This window comes from Mustela nigripes, chromosome 5 (genome assembly GCF_022355385.1).
Source record: "Mustela nigripes isolate SB6536 chromosome 5, MUSNIG.SB6536, whole genome shotgun sequence".
NCBI lineage: Eukaryota > Metazoa > Chordata > Mammalia > Carnivora > Mustelidae > Mustela > Mustela nigripes.
This window is the reverse complement of record NC_081561.1, coordinates 23,562,020-23,583,178: the sequence shown is the minus strand read 5'-3', so window position 1 is coordinate 23,583,178 and position 21,159 is coordinate 23,562,020. Positions and strand designations below refer to the sequence as shown.

Sequence of the window (21,159 nt, the reverse complement as noted above, 5' to 3'; positions counted from 1 at the left end):
CATGTATATTTTTGAGATCCAAGATAATGTGTGTGTGTTTTTTTAAATGATGTTTGTTCTTTTTATTTGAAATGTGTCCGCAAACAACCAGCTGCTCTTTGCGACCTGCCCCTTTTCTCAGGCTGATTTATGCTTATTTACAGTGCAAGCTCCGTGACCTCAGGGTCAGCATTTTTGGTGGCAAGCTTTGGACATTTCCCAGCATTTAATTGGAATGATTCTTTGCCTAGCCCTGAACATGATGACCTTGTTCCTGTCACATAATCCTTTCCAAGAAGTCTCTCTTTTTAGAAAAGTCGAAATGTTTTATAAGCATTTGATTTTTGTTACCAGACGAAAGGTTTTAACACTTCATTGAAACATCTCACAAGGGGTCTTGGTTTTAGAATATGTCCCCACCTCCCCCCAAAAAAACAGTTAAGATGAGATTGCCCTTGACTACTTGCTGTAGGAGGTATGCTTACTTCTTCTGGAGAGTAGGGATCTAACAGACTTGGTAAGACTGCACACTTCAGGAGCAAACCTTGGTAAAAGGAGAAGTCACGTGTGCATGTGACTATCCTGTCTCCATCACATGGCCAGGGTGGGTGGGTCGGGGAGGGGGGTCCTGTTGGAATTTTGCCTTGTTTCAGTTTCTGGATGTTTCCGACAACTGTTCCACCCTCTGCCCAAACAGTGCCTCAACTCTTAGCTAAGGTTTTTATTTTAAGGGAGACCTTCTTTTCTTTTCTTTTCTTATTTATTTATTTATTTGCCAGAGAGAGAGAGAGTGCATGCAAGCGAGCACAGGCAGACAGAGTGGCAGCAGAGGCAGAGGGAGAAGCAGGCTCCCAGTCGAGCAGGGAGCCTGATGTGGGACTCGATCCCAGGATGCTGGGATCATGACCTGAGCCGAAGGCAGCTGCTTAACCAACTGAGCCACCCAGGCGTCCCTAAGGGAGACCTTCTTGAAAAGCTGGTATTGCGTTGGTATAGGTCAGCATGAGTATATCATTTAGGTGACTTCAACCCGAGAATTCAAGGCACTGTGCCGAGTACTAAGCAGCGTCCAACCCGGTTCTTGCAGATGGTGGTGGAGACGGAGAAGTACAGCATCTCCATGAAGATGGCGTCGCCCGAGGACGTGAGCGACGTGCTGGCCCACATCGGCACCTGCCTGCGGAGGATATTTCCTGGCCTGTCCCCAGTGTGAGTGCTCGGGGGAGGGGCGAGCAGAGCAAGCGCGGCTCCTCAGGGCTGTGAACGAGAGGGCACTTCCCTTCCCGCGTCCTTCGCTCGTACATTGGACGGCAAACCCTCCCTCGGCCCTTGTGTCTAGGGTTCCTTTCACCTCTGCCCCCAGGACCGAAGCAGAAACCTTTTCGACCCAACTTGAGACGTACCCTGGTGGGACCGGGGGCTCACTGCTTTGCAGAAATGCATCAGGGAGAGTACTCATGGGAGCCAGAGGCTTCCTTTTCCTTGACTTTTCTTGGCTCTTAGTTTTCTGAAACACGCGTTAGGAATATGAGCGAACGGTGTCTGTGCATGCCCTCCTGGTTCTTTGCTAAGGGCTTTTCATTGGGATTCTGTGCTTGGGTAAGCGAGTCTGTCCTTCGGGAGGGTGTGGGTCGTTGGGAGGGGGTTGGATGGGCGTAGGTAAAAGGCAGAGAGATGCGCTGTCAGAAAGCTCCCTAAATTAATAGTCCCTAGTGAAAATACCTTCCCGCTGGAGGGAGATGGGGCAGAGTCTAAAAATCCCTCTCCCGGGGCTTGCTCTGTGCATGGAGGCCACAGAGCCTCACAGGGACACATGAAGATGGTGAGCTGTGTACCTTACTGCGTGGGAGCCGGAAGGACATTTCAGGGACTTGCCCTTCGTGGAGCGTGTTCTTTCTGTTGCTCTGCCTGTTAATTAAGAGGCAAAGCAGAAAAACCTAGCCTTGTGTACTTGAGCTTTTGGGGCGTTTGCAGGTGGCTTGGTGGGGATGGGGCTTCCTCACAGTCTCTGGCTTTCCGAGACCTGCTAGGTTCTTCTGACAAACCTGTGCGGGGCTCTCTCTTCTCCACCTCCTGCCAGTGCGGGGGGGTCTGGCCTGCGCCTTCTGGCCGTTCACCCAGGGCTTCCTCCTCTCTGCGCCGTTGGGCTCCTCGCACTTCTTGGGGAGTCTGACTAGCTGGTTGCAGAGGGAGCGGAGTGTCCGTTGGCCTCATTCCATGGCACGGAGGGGACGAGGGGGGCTGCCGCCCAGCTCTTCCCTGCCTGGAATTTCCAGGTACGAAGCCTGAAAGGCAAACTCCTGCAGTGTGCAACCGTGCACACATGCGTGTGTGTGCATGAGAGGCACGGGTGCAGGGATGCGGGACAAAGTGACGCATGATGAGTGGGGAGGGGGAGATACCCAGAAGGAGAACTTTTCTTAAAGACACCAGAGAACTATCTGGGGTGATCGCGAGTCAGCAGTGACTACAGCCTGTCCTCCCTTAAAGGACATTTACTAACGTGACTGTGTACACGAGCTTCCTTGTAACTTCCTCGCTTTCATCCCAAATCAGCACCGATGAGATCAGAAGATTATTACACTCAGCCTTATTTAGCAAAGCCTCATACGACCCTCAGAGCAACATGCAAAATCGCTACTTTCTTTAAAATACATTTTTATTTACCTAGCATTCTAGGAGTTTGGAGGGAATTGCCAGTTTTTGGCTTGAATTTTCCCATTTTTCTTCCCAGAGGAAATAGTCTAAGGAAAGTGTCGGAACTCTTCTCTTCCATTTAACTTCTTTTTTTTTAAATTTTTTTATTTTTTATTTTTTTTTTTTTAATTTATTTGAGAGAGAGACAGTGAGAAAGAGCATGAGTGAGGAGAAAGTCAGAGGGAGAAGCAGACTCCCCATGGAGCTGGGCGCCTGATGCGGGACTCGATCCCGGGATTCCGAGATCATGACCTGAGCCGAAGGCAGTCGTCCAACCAACTGAGCCACCCAGGCATCCCTAACTTCTTTTTTTTTTAAAAAAGATTTTATCTATCTATCTATCTATTTATTTATTTATATGACAGGCAGAGATCACAAATAGGCAGAGAGGCAGGCACAGAGAGAGAGAGAGAGAGAGGGAGAGAAGAGGAAGCAGACTGAGCAGAGAACCCGATGTGGGGCTCGATCCCAGGACCCTGGGATCATGACCCGAGCCGAAGGCAGAGGCTTTAACCCACTGAGCCACCCAGGCACCCTTCCATTTAACTTCTTGTTGAAAGGTTTGGGCAGCAAATATGAACCAAACATTGAATAATGAGCTCCATTTCCAGGGAGGCCTTCGCTGAGTGTATGTTAGTTTCTAAATCCAAAGCCCCAATCTGAGCCCTTCTGTGTCCTGGCTGCACAAGGACGTCCCCAGGCACCTGACACGCAATGCATTCCAGCGACTCAGCAGGTTCCCCCCCAAACCTGCCCATGTGCGACACTGCATCTCAGTGGTTCATCAGTCCACAGTCTCTCGTTCAGTCGCACAGTCTGACCCTTTCCGTGCCTGTCTGCTGGTCTGCCCCTCGTCTGGCTTCTCCTCTCCACTGAACCCTCTGTGGTTCAGAGGGTCTCAGTCTCCTAGGGCAGCATCATTTTTGCTGCTGTCTCAGTCTCCTGTCCTTGTCCTTGCAACAGGTCTTCCGCATGGCGACCGGAATGACCCGGTTGTGTTGATGCCTCGTAGGCTGGTGCAGCCGACCACTGCCATCTAGACCCATGATCCAGCCTGTGTTCGAGCGCGTCCGCCTCTCCTGTCCTTGGTGCTTTTGTACAGGCTGCTCATCCAGACACACTCCCACTCCGAAAGACCCAGCCTGGTGTCTGAAGAGCTTCTTTATTCATGTTTCTGTAGAACTTTCTGAGCATGTCCCTATACTAGCACGTTTCTCGGGGTACAGTCCTTTCTTGATACACTTAAACCGTCAATATTTATTGGGTTTCACTGTGGATGGCACTGTGCTATGTGTTGGGGTCCACGGCCCATGTGGAGTTTACACTGGGAACTTGCGTTGCTTGTATAGGGAAGCAGACCCCTATACTTCACTTACTTACTTAAACTTACTTAAACTATTAGAAGGAATAAAATTCTGTCTGCCAGGGCCTCCCTGTGGCCACGATCCTTGGAACAGACCCCACAGGAGAGAAGGAGGCCGAGGAGGGCAGGGAACGTTTCCTTCTCAGACCTGCTTGTGCTGTCTGTCCTGCCTGGACCAGGGTTGGAGTCTTGGAGGGGCTGAGAGAGAACCAGGGCGTCTGGAGTATGGGACTGAGGAGAGCGCAGGTGGCAGGCGGTGACTGGCCTGAGAGGAGACTGGAAGCTGGTGCGGGCCAGTGGGGCGGGGGACGTAGATCCTCGTGGGAAAGAGCGCGCAGGTCAGCCCTAGCTTGCGAGGAAGCCCCGGCCGATTGCAATTTGGGATGTGACCTGATTCGTGATGCTCTTTACGATGATGACTTTTGCCACTGGGGAGAGCAGAGTGGGAAGGGGAAGGGCAGGAGCGGGGAGCCGGTGAGAAGGCGGGTGGGGAGCCTCGGGAGGGAGGGCTGCGGCCGTGACATTAGAGACAAGGATGGGAGGTGGGCGGTGGAAGGTGAAACGTGTATTCTGGGTCCGGGCTGGCTGGTGGATTTGGTACGTGGTGACAGCGGTAAGGAAAGGGACGACCAAGGACGGCTCCTAGGCTTCTGGGTTAATAACTCAGTGACTCGTGCTACCTTGCAGGGAGGTGGAGAGGGCTGAGGGTAGGTGTGGGAGCAAGTTTTATTTGGGGGGAGAAACACCCAAGCATTCTGTATCCGGTGTGCTAAGCTCGAGATCTAGGACATGGCGGGACGTCAGATCAGCAGGTATATATGTGATATGTGGGGTTGGGGCTTCGGGGAAAGGTCCGGGTCTGGAGACGTCGCAGATGTGGACGTCATTAGTGTAGAGTCTTGCTTGCACGACCGTTTGGAGATCATCCAGGGAGAGAAGACATCTTGAGAAGGATGACAAGTGTAAGGGGAAGAGCCACGAAGGGAGTCAGACAGGATTCCCGGGGAAAACCAGGGCCTGGGAGGAGCCTCTGAAGCAGGGAGGGGGTGGCGGTGGAACGACTGGATGTGGACCAAGCCCAGGGCGGAGGGCTGCCCGGGGAACCGGGCGCGGTGAAGTGCAGCCCCAGGGTCGCGGTGGGGAGAGGCAGCCGTCGTGCTGCTGGGATGAGCTCCGAAGGGAGGAGGTCGATGTGGCACCTGCGGGAAACTTGGTAGAGACATTCAGCTGCGAAGGGGACCGAGAGGTGGGAAGTAAGGAAAGAGGTCTGAGAAATTCCAGGCGGTTTCTGTTACATGCGGAATGGGAGATAGTAAAGCGCACGGCTGTGGCCGGGGGACGCTCTGGTAGAGAGAGGTTGTTGCTGGAGATCGCGGTAATAAATCCACAATGTCCTTGAGAAGGGATTGAGCCTTGAAGCCTTGAGCAAAGGCTGTGTTTTTTATTCATCTGAGATCCCTAGTCCTTGGCACAGTCCTTGGCCACAGATACTCACTGAGGATCCTCATGCTTACCGTGTGCCCAGTGCACCGCCGGGCGGTGTGACACGGGAGCCGATGGAAGTTGGAAGACCGTGGGCCAAGGGGACACAAAGCCGATGAGTGGGTGACAGGGCCTACGGAGGAGGTGGACGGGTGTGGCTGGCTGAGCGGAGCCCCACCTGAGAAGCGGGGAGAGGACCCAGGCCGGGCGGGGGTTGCGGGGAGGGTAGGGAAGCCACCCACCCAGGAAGGGAGACTGTGACTTAGAACTTGACCTGGCAGAGAATTTAAATGACAGAAACATACTGGACTTTTACTCACTTTCCTACCCGCCCTGCGCAGTGAGCTTGTCCAAATAAACCTGTACTATTTTGTGACTTGCACGTTCCGCCTTTCCTCTGGAAGTTCCTTAGGTTGTATTATGTGATTTTAGCAGGAGAAATGTAATGACATCAGTCCTGGTTATTGACCAGGGAGCGGGGAGACGTAGGCCTTCAGATCCTTCTCCAACCCTCGTGTTCCCTCGGGTTAAGGCGGTCAGCAAGGGAAGTATTTCCTTGACGTAGATAATGGAGAACATGTCCTCAGTCGTGTCACACATCCCACTCATAGTAAGCTGGAGAATAGGAAACCATATTTGATATAATACCGTATGTTGACTAACTGGAATTAAAACAAAAATTTAAAAAAGAAACCATATTTGGAATCTTCAGCCTGGCTTGAGTCATTTGTCTCATCAGATACATTACCTGGGCCTGTGATGGGCGCCTTGGTCCCCCGCCCTCCTCTCCTCGCTTGCGGAGGGCTGCTAGGGCCGGGTGGAGAGAGAAGCATCTGATGAGTGGACGTCAGGAACCGGGACAGTCCAGGGGACACACACGGCCAGGGCACGTCTCCGCTCAGATAATCAGTTCTTGGAGAGTCCAAGTTTGACTGCCTAGAAATTAAACTGTATCTGCAAAGGTCTGCATTTCTGCTTTTACCCAAATATAAATCTTGAAAATGATATCCGTGATCAAAATCAAACTTACAAAAACAGGATGTAAATAATCTACAATGTGTAATCAGTCCTCTTGACTACAGTCAAGAGAATGCAGGTAGGGAAAAAATGAGGAATTTTAATAAAAATTAAATAGTCTCGCCAGGATCCACTCCTCATGCCCCCTCCTCCCCCGGCCCATACCTATATGCTACGATGTTTAGCGCTTCCTCTTTCCTTCCCTTAGAAAATTACATTTCCCTCCTCTCTTTAAATAAAATTTATTTCAAAATATGGTGAGAATTTAAAGGTACCAGAAGAAAATGTAAGTTAAAAAAATCAAACCGCTATTAGCATTGTGTTGTGACCACTCTCATCTTTGCTGTGCGAAAGCGGGTGTCCTTGGGGGCCTGGCCTCAGAGAGGGACACTGAGTTGCTCGGGAAATATCTGTAGTAAATGTTGTTTAATCCGTTTTCCCAGAGGGGTCCATAGTGGCATTCCTCTTCAGGAGGCTGTTTTGTTGTGGCCTTCAGCTTTTTTAGTATTAAGAATCTTGGCTGTTCTCCAGAACCAAGTGAGATTCTTTTCTTTTTCTTTGCCTTTTTTTTTTTTTCTTTCAAATGTCAAATTAAGTCATCAAGACGCAGTAGACTTCATTTAGAAAGTGTTCACTGAAGGACTTCCTCAGGCATATGTACGTGAGTGAGAGGTGGCCCGCTCCTTGGGAGTTTCCAGTCTGAAGCCGCATAAGAAAGTTCCACAAACAGTACAGGGAAGGGAGGGAGGATCCTCAGATTTCAGAGAACGGAAAGTCACGTCTATCTTGAGACGCCAGGAAGATAGTGTACGATTTATACTTGCTTTCCTTCTTTTTTGGAAGAGGTGGAGGGTGTGTTGGGAGCGTTTTGTGGGGAAGTAGCGGGAACAGGTGCCTTTGGGAGACAGGTGTCTGCCTGGCACAGCCCTAATTGGGAGCCCGCAGATGTCACTGTGAGCGAACGCCTCAAGGAGGGGTACCGGGGACAACAAAGGCTCTGGAATGTTACAATAAAATGGTAGTCACACTTCAGGGAGCAGCGGTCCTCGGTGCTGCTTATGAACATGTGCGTGGAGAGAGAGGTGCCACTGGAAGGTGTCAGGTTGTCGGGATGCTTGGGTGGGGATGAGACTCTGGGCAAGTGAACTCCCATCTCAGCGCCTCAGTGTCCTCATCTGTAAAATGGGAATAATGCCGCTGATACAGGGAAGGATTAAATTAGCTCCTGTAAATTGCTTCAGAAATTTTATCCGTAGTACAAGGTGTTGTGGTCCATTACCCAGCAGCATCAGAAAGGGCAGAGGTTTTATGTATGGGAAGTTGCTTTGAAGTTTGATTTTTTTTTTTAAGATTTTATTTATTTATTTGACAGAGATAGAGGTCACAAGCAGGCGGAGCAGCAGAGGGAGAGGGAGAAGCAGGCTCCTTGCTGAACCAGAGCCCGATATGGGACTTGATCCCAGGACCCTAAGATCATGACCTCAGCTGAAGGCAGACGCCCAACCCACTGAGCCACCCAGTCACTTCCTGATTTTTTTTTTAATTATATATAGCATTTCTCTAGTTTGATTTTATTGTTGTTATTGTTAAATGTACTTAATAACATCCTTTGTAGCTGACAAAACAGTAACCTTCTGGCACGAGCTTTTGCCCTAGACTTTCAGCATCCCTGGACCTTCTGGCACACTTGTGACACATTGGAAAGTCAGCATGTTAGGACCAGGTTTCTTTGCTCCCGTAATAAAAATGGTGTTGCAGATCCCTTTAGGAAGTCAGAGCCAACTGAAGTGCTTTGAAAAGGTGAGGTTCCTGTGAAGAAGAGTGGCAAAACAAGAGTTAATGTAAAAACAAAAGAAAGGTGCTTTCTTGTCTGTCTGCTTTTCTAAAACGGAAGCAGCGTTTAGTTGGGGTGTGGTTTGTGGCAGAAAAAAGTGTGGTTCTGGAGACCACTGCCTTCCTGCAGAGGAGCTTTGGAACTGAATTCTAAATACATCAATTAAGTGGAGTAAAAGAATTTACAGATTTTTTTTTTCGTCTCAACCATTTATGCATGAGATTCGCCTTCAGGGCTTCTGGCCGGTTTGCCACCTGGTTCGCGGTCCCTTGGAGCCTCGTGTACATCAGACCCCTCTAGTGTAGATGTTCTAGATCCAACGCTTCGGGACTGCCTGCAACCTTGGGTCATGACCCGTCCATCTGTCTGTCTGTCAGGATTTTGGTGTACTGCTGTGGCACGTCCTCTGATGGCAGATCCTTTCTGTCCTTTCTGTCTGTCTTTTTGCACACAGCGCACCCTCTCGCCCTGGGTGTGTAAGTGTGAGCGGTGCCCTGTGTCGCACGCACATAGACCTCTTACCACTGTTCAGCTGCAGGAAGAAACCAGCGTGGGTCAGCAGCAGGGTCCCCCTCCCCGTTGCTTCTGTGGTGTGTCAGAGCCTGGACATTAGCCACCCTCTGGAAGGTTCTTAACCACTTTCTCTCTTAGGTAAATAAACACACCTGTTTCATGAGACGTCTTCATAGTTTCTTACAAAAGAAAGAGGGGAACTGGCACAGAGCTGGGCTGCAGAGGGAGAGGGAGAAGCAGGCTCCCCACTGAGCAGGGAGCCCTGATGGGGAGCTCGATCCCAGGACCCTGGGATCATGACCTGAGCTGAAGGCAGACACTTAACCAACTGAGCCCCCAGGGGCCCCCAGACCGATAGGTCCAAAGATGGGTTTTGAAGGTCAGGAGGCAGCTTCCACATACACATGTCCCTGCTGGCTGCTGCTTCTCTCGCTCTCCACTTGACTTGTCCTTACCCCCGAGCAGGAATGTCCGGTGTTGTTTTTGGAGCAAAATTGAGGCTTTAGTTTCTGAATCAGCCGTGAGGAGTCATCCGTGTCTCCCTGTAATCCTAGACTGCCACCTTCCTATTCTTGATCCTACCGGTTTCCTGCCAAAGAGCTTTGCCTTATTTTCTCCCTGCTTTTGGCGAACTTAACTTCAACCTCTGTGTCATTGAAACAGCGTTATGCCACGGCGTCCTGCTGAAACGAAGCAGGAATTTCAGAACACGCATGTGACCTCAGAGGAAGTCCAACCAGAGTCTCCTTTGGTGTGTCCAGCGTTCACTTAGATCACCTGTGTCAAAGTTTGGGGTGGCTTCCGATGGCGCTGCTCTCTCTTTGCATAATACCTGGTTTTGCTGTCTTATAGCTGGAGATAATGCCGTGAAAATTCCAGAATGATAGTGTTGAGCCAAGATGAGCCATTTCAAAAGGCCAGATTCTGTAATAGCGCTTTTCAGCGTGACTGTCTTCTTAAACCCTCATTCCTCCCAGATTCAGGACTTTTAGGATAATAGGACTTAATCATGGGTGTTTTCAGGTGAAACCGAGAAAAATCATGCCACACTTGCAGACCCCGTGCGTTTCTGCAGGAATCTGAAGGCGTTCATGACATTTGATATCCGTTGGTTATAGGCAGTTAGGGTTCAATCCTAAAAATTGCAAAGAAGTAGACATATTTTCAGTGCTAGTAGAAAGTTGGTATTTACATGCTTTGTTATGTACTTGAGGTTTCGTCTCCGAGCAGAACGAGGCCCCTGGTCAGGATCTAGCCTGTTTTTATCTGGAATCCATCCCGTGAGAAAGTGGAGTTCCCTAGAAACACTACCTGCTAGTCCTCTACAAGGTGGTTGAGATGCGTAGTGATGACTGACAACATCCAGTGTAGCAGAAGTGCTTTTAAATCCTTGCAGGAAGGTGAAAGTGTATTCAGTGTAATTGGGCATCTTGACATCACTGCTTTGCACCCAGGTCCTCCCATGATCCCGGGCACCTCTGACCCGCCGACACCCTTCCGCACACCCCATGCCCTCCTCCCCTCCTCCCCACTTCGCTCTGGAGTGCCACATGCGAGCCCTCAGCCCTCGTCATTGCCTGGAACAGCACTTGCTATTCCCTCGGTACAGTTCCTCATCCCGCCCGGAGCACAGCCCCTCCTCTTTTCTCTCCTTGGAAGGACCAGGTTGTCCCGGCCATACATCCCTTGGCTTGTCCCCTCCCATTCCCGAGCTCCCCGCCTGCCGTGTCTGGGGCTCCACTTGGGCCCTGGCAAGACCCTCGCGTCCGTCGGTCCTGCTGTTCTTCTGGCTCGCCTGCCTGGAAAGCCTGTAGCCCCACCGCGCGCCAGCTGCCCCCTCTTTCCGCATGTCTGGGCTGCAGACAGGGTCCCGGGGGGGGGGGGGGTCGCTTGGCGCCACCGGCAGCTCCTGACCTTCGCTGTCCCTGGGTTCTGACCAGTCCTGGGGGCTCCTCTTTAATGTCCCAAGTTGTTTCCCTATTTCTGAAACCTGCCCCCCACCCCGCCCTACAGATACCAGTCTCCAGTGCCTGTCTGACCATCTCGGACACCCTGTGGACCCTTTCCGTGGCCCCTCGTTGCCCTGAGAACAAAGCCTGACCTCTGAGATCAGACATCAGAGTTTCTCTGTGACCTGGTTTCGGTGTAGTTCCCCGGACAACTCGGTCACCTCCTCCCTGTCACACGGCATCTGCTGGCTGCTTTGAGCTACGTGCGGTTTCTGGTGGTGAATACGAGCCTTCTCATCTCCTTGAACTTGCTGGCCCTTTATCTGCACCCCTCTCCCCGGCTCCTGGTCCCCGTCCACTGGCCCCCAGATGGAGTCTTCATTCCTCTCCAGGTTTTAGCATAGATGAAGCAGGTGCTGGAGAGCATTTCCAAACCCCCGGCCCCTCCGCTGCTGTCTCCCCACCAGAGAGATTTTGTGCCCTTTCTGCTGCCATGTGCTTCTCCCGTATTACAACTTCTCCTTTTATACTGCCTCTTTGTTTGTCTGGTTCTTGTGAGAGACGGCTCACTGGGAACGCGGGGACGGTGTCTGTTTTGTTCACAGTTGTATGCCAAGTACCTGGTAGCTGGTCTTGCTGCACTGTAGACATGTAATAAAAATTTGGGGGTGAGTTAAGGGATTCATAAGTTCCTCGTTACTTGATTCCTGGGAAACATGTAGGAGAGCGTCGGCTAACATTTGTCAAGACTTCACCAGGCACCAGGGATGGTTTTGATAACTTCACAGCTATTAATTTCTTTCTTTTGCTGTTAGGGTAGGTCCTCCCATTTTGCTAGTTCTATGAATAATGAAACTCTGGGGGTGGTTGACTGTGCCTTTGACCATTACCCTGTCCTGCGCGTGTGCCCCAGGACTTTGTTAGCTGGGAAGCTGAGCACGGGGGTTGGGGGGGGGCTGGGTGTGGCTCCCTGAGGGGAGGAGATGGTGAAAGGAACATACTCTTTCTCGATGGCCATTCATAGGCCATGTTGCGGACAGAGGAGATTTGTATTTGAATTTTTTTAAAAGTTAGTGATTTATATTCAGCATATACCTGATCTAATATCTCATTCAACGGAACATCATTTTCTAGCTATTCCGGTACAATCCAATCTTACAAAACAACTAAATAACATAGACTCTGCACCTCACTGGCTAATACCCTGAGCTTACAAAAGGGATTTCAAGACACAAGTTTATTGTTAAGTTCCTGCAGATCTCCTGCTTCTTAGTGCTCAGAAAATGGAATTATCGTCACCAAAATGGAAGTGGCGTCCATCTTTGTTTTTAAGAAGGGCATGTCACCAAATAGATTTCTGGGTGCAGTGCAAAAAAAAAAAAAAAAACAACCTTGATGTTTGAAATTCATTGTTACCGTTGGTCTTACAGGCGAATCATGAAAAAAGTCTCCATGGAGCCATCTGAGCGACTGGCCAGTCTCCAGGCTCTGTGGGACAGCCAGACCGTGGCCGAGCAGGGCCCCTGTGGTGAGCACGCATTTTAAAACCAAATTATAACTGGCTGCGTGGATGTCCGCCTGCCAGGAAGTTACGTCTATTCCTAGTATCCTCCTGGAAAGGCGCAGTTGGTTTGAAGGTGTAATTAGCACCACACAGACTTTGGATTGGTGGATGAAAGTCCTATATTTAAGGGGTATTGAGTGCTGCTGTGTACTTACTATACAACGGGGAGGGGAGAGTCTTTGCTGTTTCCCAAACAGAAAGAACAATCGGCATTGTCAACAGCGGCCATATTTAAACTTTTATATCTTAACTTCAGAGAAATCATTTAGCCAAAGACCCATCACATTTCTGTTGTGGGTTTCAGGTGGATTTTCTCAGATGTATGCCTGTGTTTGCGACTGGCTCGGATTTTCATACAGAGAAGAAGTACAATGGGTAAGTGTCTATACACACACACACACATGCCTGGAGAATAAGCCAGTATTTACCAGCTTACTTCTCCCCTGCCCCCACCCCAATTCATTTTTTTGCTTAAAATCTTCCTCAGGTTCCTTGAAAATCTGTCTGTGTCATTGTCTAATTCTCGTTGTGTCCCTCTTCCCCATCCTCTTTGTGGACTGTTTACATGATTGAATTCTATTTCAAATAGGATGTGGATACAATTTATCTGACGCAAGACACCAGGGAATTGAATTTGCAAGACTTCAGTCATCTTGACCACAGGTAAGCTACTTTTGTCTTTTACAACTGTAATTGTGCCTCCAAAGCTGTATTTCTCTGTTGGTGCTTATGGACATACGTGATCTCCAGAAAATCCTGCTACAAGGGAAGTCAGGAGACTCTAAGCATCTCTGAATCCTGCCTTTCAAGAGATAGTTTCAACTGTGTGCATTTGGGGCTGATGTGCATGTGCATACCTCAAATCCAGAGTTTGTAGTTAGAAACTGTGGAAACATAATTCTTGAGTTCTTGTACCAGACCACGGAAGTCCGTTTCATCATCTGCCCTGTATATATGATACAGTATTATTTTGCCTGATTGTCCTGAGAACATTTTTCTAAGAGGAAGTTTTATGCGGCAATCATAAGAGATGACTTTTTGTTTATAATTTCTTTAGGAATTGGGGATTGCTTGGGTACATATGTGCATAGATTGGTGGAAATCCATTTTGCCAGTATCTGCTTTGTGAAAACGACAGTACAACTGTGAATCGTGTTACACGTTATTTGAGGGACCTGTAGGTTTGAAGATCTTGACTTGCGTATACTTAGGGCTGGGGTTCGAGAGGCCAGGCCCCAGAGAAGCAGCTTCATTCAGTCCGTCCCAGTGCTTTCTCCCTGACAGGGCTGAGCTGTGACCCAGTGCCTTTGCTGGTGCTTTATCCTGGGTTTCCCCATCTCCTACACCCTGGATATCCTGTTCCTAATTTTAAGTGGCTGGTGTCAGTCCTACCCCAGTGAGCCTCTGCCTGGGAAATCTTCCATCCCTGTTTGGATTTGAGAGAGAGAGAGAGAGAGAATCCTGGGATTCCGGCTGTCCCTTTTGTGCCGGGCGGACAGTCGGGGTTGCAGACCTCATTGTTGCTCCTTCTTACCCACCAGCATCTTACCCCGAAAAATGCCATTTCAGGGTATTTCTCCACCTCTGGCAGGGAAATCCAGCACCAACAGGGCGAACCCCCAAAAGCTGAAGCCAGCTGAACTGAGCAGAGAGCACGTGTGTCAGCTAGATGGGGCTCGTGTCTGCGCGGTGGGTGTACGGAGGGCGGAGAGGCAAGGTCCGCTTGGTCTGTAGTTGAGGCCAACGCCAGGTGCCCACCGCCCCTGCTGCTCAGGCTCGGCTCTGCTCCCTTCCCGTGGAGCAGGCAGCTGCTTTCCTGCTCAGAGCTGCTCTCCCTTTCCTGCAGACGAGGGAACGTCCTGCTCCCGTTCAGGCTTGCCTGTTTCCTGGGTAGCACGTGAAAAGTGAACTGAGAAGGAAGAAGGGAAAATATTTGCTCTGCCAGCTTTTCTACAATAAAAACAGAAAGTGGAACGTAGAATAAGATGACTGAGTAGGCTTGCCGTATCAGAGCTCAGTGGTTTTGGCCCCGGGATCCCTTTACTGTTCTTGAAAACAGTTGAATTTCTGTTCATGTGGGTCTATCTTTTGGTCCTGATCATCCTAGAAGTTAAAACTAAAATTAAAAACATTGATTAATTCCTTGAAAAATGCTCATAAGCCTATTACATGTTGCCATCAGTACCAGTTTTACAAAAAATAACTATTGTCCAAGACAAAAAATGAGTCAGCCGCGAGAATGCATCCGTTTACCTCTCTGCCGCTGGCTTTAACTCCTGACCTCCTAGAAGACCGCTGCGCTCTGCTGTGGCTCGTGGCACAGAGTGAAACACACGAAGAAAATGCAGACTTAAGCAGACACGTAGTTACCAAAGGGAGTGTTGTGAATCCCCTTTTCACTTAGCTGGGGCTAGTCTTCTGTCATTTGCCACAACGCAGGAAGAGGTGGTTTTCTGACGGTCAGAGGTAGGATGGAATCGGAAGCCGTTCAGTGAACATTTTTGATTTCGTGACATTAAAACGCATCTGGTCCTTCTTGTACTTTGATGGGTCTTACCCTTAGATGACTGCGTAGCATCCTGCATTGGTCATTTAGAAAATACTGGTTCGCGGAGTTATGCCTGGCATCCGGGTGTTCTCTTGTTATACAATAGGGAGGAAAGAAAACCTCTGTCAGCACCGCCGAGCTTATCCACAAAGTCTGCAAGTGGGGCACGGCTGTCAGGCTCACCGTGGCAGATAAAGGTTTCCCCCAATTCAGATTTTTTTCTTTAAAGATACAATTTCACCATTCTATAAAATTGACTAAGTGCTGTCAGGTGATTTCCTTGACACGACCGCTAACTTTTCACGCCTTAGAGAAAATACCTGCCAAATCCCAAGTCTCCATAACTGTGTTATGTCATTTTGTGTGTGTGTGTGTGTGTGTGTGTGTGTGTGTTCATGAAAAAAGGGACCTAGTGCTGCTTCTGACTCTATCCCGGGAACACCTCACCTGACACAGTGATCCCCTTTGGTGCGTAGAGGAAGCATTTGGGGCATACTTCTGTTTTGTCCTACAGGGGTGTCGTCTAGGGCTGAGATTTAATAAAATGAGTACCTTTTACTCCCCCAGAAAGGGCTTTCTTAAATGAAACTGGCACGTGGTTAAAGCAGCCGGGTGTGCGGTGACGGAGAATATAGTAACCACATCCTGGCTTGGCACTGCTGAGGCACGAGCCGCTTCCTCCTGTCCCTTCTCTACCTGCCATGCAGACGTCTCCACGGTGTGAGGGACAATTTCTTTTCGTGTTACTATGAAAATACTTCTGAACTTGTGAAGCCCCTGAAGGCATCTCAGGGTTTCCATGGGGTCCGTGGACCACAGTTGGAGTAAGCACGCTGTGTGGGGCAGCTTGAGGTGTTTCTCCAGCTTTCTTTGTTCCCCCCCTTAATGACTTTCACACCATTCATAGGTTCTGCATAGCGGCAGGGCTGAATTTTCCAGCTTACCCGCTGTACTTAATCTGGTGACTCATCTGTCACCCGGGGGAAACTGTATCTAGGGACGCTACTGATAAATACATGTTACTTGACATATGCAGAACTGTGCACAATCCTACCCGCAAGTGAGAAGCCTTGTCAAAATATAGAGTCTTCCTGCAGATCTTTCCTCATTTCTTACCTGGAGGATTTTCAGTTTCCCAGTAAACACTGCGTTCATAAATCATCCACTTTTTTTACCTGATTAAGGGTTGGATGGCTGTTTCTCATTACTGAGACTTCAGATGAGAAGGTGGGACACTTTTTCTGTGAAGGACCAGGTAGTAAATATTGTAGGCTTTATGGGGCCGATGGTCACTGTTGCAAATGCACAGCTGCTGCAGTAGACCGGAAGCAGCTCCAGGCAGTACGTGACTGAGTGTGATTGTGTTCCAATAAAACTTTATTTACAAAAATACACGCCGTGGGCTGTGGTTGGCTGACGCCTGGTCCACATCAGCGGCCTCTCATGGGGGTTGTATATACCCAAAGAGAAATGCAAGATGAGCTACAAAAGAAATAGAAAAATAGTGAACTACTATTTATGTTCATTGTTGACTCATTTTAAAATTTCTTATCTTTGTTTTATAATTATATTAATAAATATAAATATATATTATGAAAAATTAGGGCATTCTCAGAATTTTTCTTTTTTTAAAATTTATTTGTTTATTTATTTATTTGCAGTGGGCTAAATAACAGGCGTCACTGCTCTAGATGTCCTCTTTCCTACTCATGTCTGAATACTTTGGCTTTTTTCAGAACTGTCTTTCTCCCCTCTTTCTTGAGAGTGTAATTTGTCCCCACGATTCTTACTATTAAAATAGATACTGGCTTTTATATAAAGAGATGACTGTCCTTCCTGTTAGGTGGCCCCTGTTAATAATATTTTGCCCATCAAGTTGCAACAAAGTATATTGGATGAACATTTCTGTTTAGAAGCCTGAGCTTGCTTACCCAAGAAGGAGATATCTGCACTTGCCTGGCAGCAGTTGGGAAGGATTCACAGTGGTACAGTCTGCGTGTGATATGGGTCATTTTTTGAATTTGAGAGGTTTTACAAGAACGTTTGTGACTTTCTCATTTGCCTGTGAATCAGGGAGAAGAGAATAGAGGAATTAGGCAAATTGGAGGTGCTAGAGGAGAGATTAGGCAGGCCACATGTTGACTTGGAGCCTGTGAGCAAACAGGGGCCATGCTTCTCCTACACGTTGATGGGTTTTCCCCCAGTGGCAGCTGGCCCCGTGTATTTCTAAGTGAACATAATTTCCAACTGGCCGTTATTCCAAGCTTTATCTTTTCATGCCATTCTCTCTTGTATTTACTCATCACAGTTAGAAACATCTCTTGTTAAGAGTCCCCGAAACCATTAGTGATCCTGGAAGGGAAGTTCCGTGAAGGCTGGGCTGTGTCTGTCCCATTCCTGCTGTGAGGCTCTTGGGTCAAACCAGTGGCTCAGGATTTTCAAGGGATATTGAGCTGCTCTGGGGGAGCAGATCATTAACCTGGGAGCTCAAGGGGATATTTATTTTTTCAGGTTTTGTTTTATTTTTTTAAAGATTTTATTTTAAGATTTTGTTTTAAAGATTTCGTTTATTTATTTGACAGAGAGCAAACATGAGTGACGGGGTAGGGCAGAGGGAGAAGGAGAAGCAGACTCCCCGCTGAGCAGGGAGCCTGAGGGGGGGGCTTGATCCCTGTTCCTGTATCATCAGCCCCCATCATAAAGTCTTTAGGGCCCTGCCTAGGAGCTTCAAGGGAAATTTATAAGCAACTTGAATGCTGTGCTCGATGACTAACTAAAACGCTGTATTGCAACTGAGTGTAGGACCAGATGCCCTGTTGTTGCTGGAGAAGCATTCAGGGGTCAGGACAACCGTGGGCTTGTTAGGTCCATCCAAGTCCTCCCTGGAGAAGAACAGCACTTAGGTAATACTTGTGAGAATGCCTACTCACTTGTTACTTCCAGCTTCTAAAATTTTATTGAAGTATATTCTCAAAATGTATTCTGGTTTTGCTATCATTGGTGGGTCATAAAGAGGCCTAGTTTGAAAAAGACTTTGTTGTGCATTTCTCGTGGGATCGCCCAAAGACCCGTGAGCTGACATGTTCAAAGTGTAACTAGACTGTAGTTCAGAGTGGTGGGGACTGACGGGGTATAGAGGAGGTGGTCCCGAGTTGAAGAGAATATATAGCTTTAACTACATTGATTCTTCTTGTGCCCAGGAGATTTTCAAGAGGAACTAATCTCATCAGTCCTCTGAAGATGCAAAGATGCGCATCATTGAATTTACACTTGGCTTCTGAGAGTCCAGCCAGCAGCTCATTCCCTTCAGACTCATGTTTTCATATTTCTTCCTCATCAAAGTGACATTCTCGAGCCTGACACTTTCAGGAGAAGAGTGTTGAGTGTGGGTTAATGTTTGTCAAGGTTGTCCCCAGGGCACTGGTGTAATTCTTTCCTCATCTGGGCTCTGTCTCTTTATTTCCACTCTCATTTTGAAGGGGAATAAATGCAGTTCGGAGTGTGAATTCAGGTGTGAATAGCACGGGCTTCTGTTTTCTGTCCCGAAATGTCTGAACTGTTATGTCCACAGCGGTTTTCAGTCAGGGTTGGATGGACTCTGATGTACAAGTTGATGATATGTTGGAGAACATGAAAAAAAAAATAGTAGAACTTCTTTTTCTTTTTCTTTCTCTTTTTTTCTTTTTCCAAGATTTTATTTATTTGAGAGAAGGAACAAGAGAAAGAGCACAAGCACGGGGAGGGGCAGGTGGAGAGAGAGAAGCAGGTTCGCTGCTGAGCTGGGAGCCTGACGTGGGACTCTTGATCCCAGGACCCTGGGATCACATGACCTGAGCTGAAGGCAGAGGCTTAATTGACTGACTCTCCCTGCCCCCCCACCGGAACCTTTAATAGAACTTGTTTTATTTATTTTATATCCATTTTGTTTGTGTGTGTTTTATACCAAATGTCATGTATTGGGACAGTGGCACGTATACATAATTTATAGATAAACACAGATTTGGGGGAGGTTTGTGCTCAAAATATTTTTCAATTAAGAGTGAATGATCTAAAACTCGAGTGATCATCCGTTTAGGATTCTGGTCACGTCCTCATCCGTGAAGTATTCAGATTGTCACGTATCTTACACGGTTGGCTACTGAGTGGTCCAGCCAACCATTTAATAGTAGACGGGACACACCTCTATATTAATTAGAATAGCAGGAAGGAGTAGCTACTCTATGACATTTGAAACTTCTTAAAACCCTCCAACTTCCATTTTAAAACTGGATATGAAGGAGAAAAATCTAAGTTATCCCTGGAAAGACTCTCAAGTGAATATGTCGGAAAGATACCCTGCGGTTCGGGGTCTTACCGTCCTTCCCCTGAGAGCACACATTCCGTGTACACGCAGGAGGCGTGCAGAGTAGCAAGACCTCATTCTAGCAAGAAACAACCCTCTTTTGAGCCTCTGAAATTTTGTGAGATTTATTAGGGGGAAATCTTTACTCCAGTGGAGTGTGGATATACGACAGAAAATTACTATGCCGTTCACGGGCTGAGTGCCCTTTTCCTACATTGTGGATTGGGGGGCTTGCCAGACATCCTTCACATCTGTCAATCGTTTTTATTCTTTACCGCCCTTGTGGACTATTTCACACTGTCTCTCTTTTTTTTTTTTTTTTTTAAAGATTTTATTTATTTATTTGACAGAGATCACAAGTAGACAGAGAGGCAGGCAGAGAGAGAGGGGGAAGCAGGCTCCCTGCTGAGCAGAGAGCCCGATGCGGGACTCGATCCCGCACTGGGATCATGACCTGAGCAGAAGGCAGAGGCTTATCCCACTGAGCCACCCAGGCGCCCCTCACACTGTCTCTTTTAAACATCCCATTGTTTTTGGAGTTTCAGAGAGGAGGAGGCAGGCAGGTACAGGTGAGTATGGAGGGAAATTTGGCCCCAAAATAATAACTGGAAACATTAAATTCTCAAGAAGTCCTGAAGATCAGAAGGATGAGGCTTGACAACTGCTAATTCAACAGGTTATCCAGAATCTACACTAGCAAGGAATTGGCCAAGTGACTTAGACCCTCAGTCACTTGCCAACCTCTTTGTTTTTGCAAATTAACTTTTGAAAATTAGCCCCCAAGTATTAGCAGTTTATGTCTGATGTCCCGAACAAGAGCACTGTCAATATTTGAGAAATCACTCTGGGATAATCTTCATATTGACTTTCCAAATACGAACAAAGTGAGTGGTTGAATGTGATGGAAAAGGTTTGGAGACTTTGATCTTAAAATCCTATGTCTGTACCGCCATGGATTCCCTGGAGAGGAGATTGAAGATTCTCGGGGACGCGGGAGGCAGGAGGCTCCGTGAGGTGGTAGCAGCATGGTTAGGACGGTGGTTGGTGAGCTGGAAACCCAGGCAGTGGGTCTGAGACCTGGCTCTGTCCAGAGTAGCACTGCAGGATCAGGGAGTTCTCGAACTTTTCTATGTCCTGCGGGTTTACATCTGTGAAATAATGTGAGTCATGGTCCCTCCCTCTTAGAGTTATTGTGAAGACTCTGGATTAATAAATCTAAAACATTGTGTGCTGGTACATAAAAATGTTTAAATAAATGCTTGCTATTTATTTATTTATTAAGATTTTATTTATTTATTTGACAGACAGAGGTCACAGAGCAGCAGGCAGAGAGAGAGGAGGAAGCAGGCTCCCCGCCAAGCAGAGAGCCTGATGCGGGGCTCAATCCCACGACCCTGGGATCATGACCTGAGCCGAAGGCAGAGGCTTTAACCCACTGAGCCACCCAGGCGCCCCAATGCTTGCTATTTTTTAAAAAAAACTTATTTAAGAGAGAGAGAGTATGAGTAGGGGGAGGGGCAGAGAGAGAGAATCTCAAGCAGACGCCTCCCTCCCGACCCCCACCCCACCCCCCGGCTGAGCACAGAGCCGGACACAGGGCTGGATCCCAGGACCCTGAGATCACAGCCCGAGCCAAAATCAGCAGTCAGATGCTTAACCAACTGAGCCACCCTGGCGCCCCTCCCCCCTTGCTACTTTTATATCCTAAAAGACTTGCCTGCTTTTAAAATGAATAGTGTTATAAAGTGGCCAATTTTATTAATTAAAAGGAAAAGAGTTAGAGAGGCAAAATCCCTACATGACAGAAAGTTTTGCATTTCCAGGGGCTAGTTCATGATCTGTTTTGTGATGCTGCTTTTATCTTGTCAGCT

At 48.2% G+C, this 21,159-nt stretch overlaps 1 protein-coding gene across 8 annotated transcripts in view; it reads left to right on the top strand.

Moving 5' to 3' along the window:
- The window catches only part of CARMIL1 (capping protein regulator and myosin 1 linker 1), a 298,433-nt gene that overhangs the window by 121,057 nt on the left and 156,217 nt on the right, over positions 1 to 21,159 (top strand). For all 8 annotated transcript variants that reach the window (XM_059399579.1, XM_059399577.1, XM_059399578.1 and 5 more), the window contains exons 5-8: positions 1,067 to 1,188; positions 12,265 to 12,362; positions 12,703 to 12,773; positions 12,988 to 13,061. In XM_059399579.1, the coding sequence (XP_059255562.1) occupies positions 1,067 to 1,188; positions 12,265 to 12,362; positions 12,703 to 12,773; positions 12,988 to 13,061 (365 nt within the window). The remainder of the gene's footprint in view (positions 1 to 1,066; positions 1,189 to 12,264; positions 12,363 to 12,702; positions 12,774 to 12,987; positions 13,062 to 21,159) is intronic.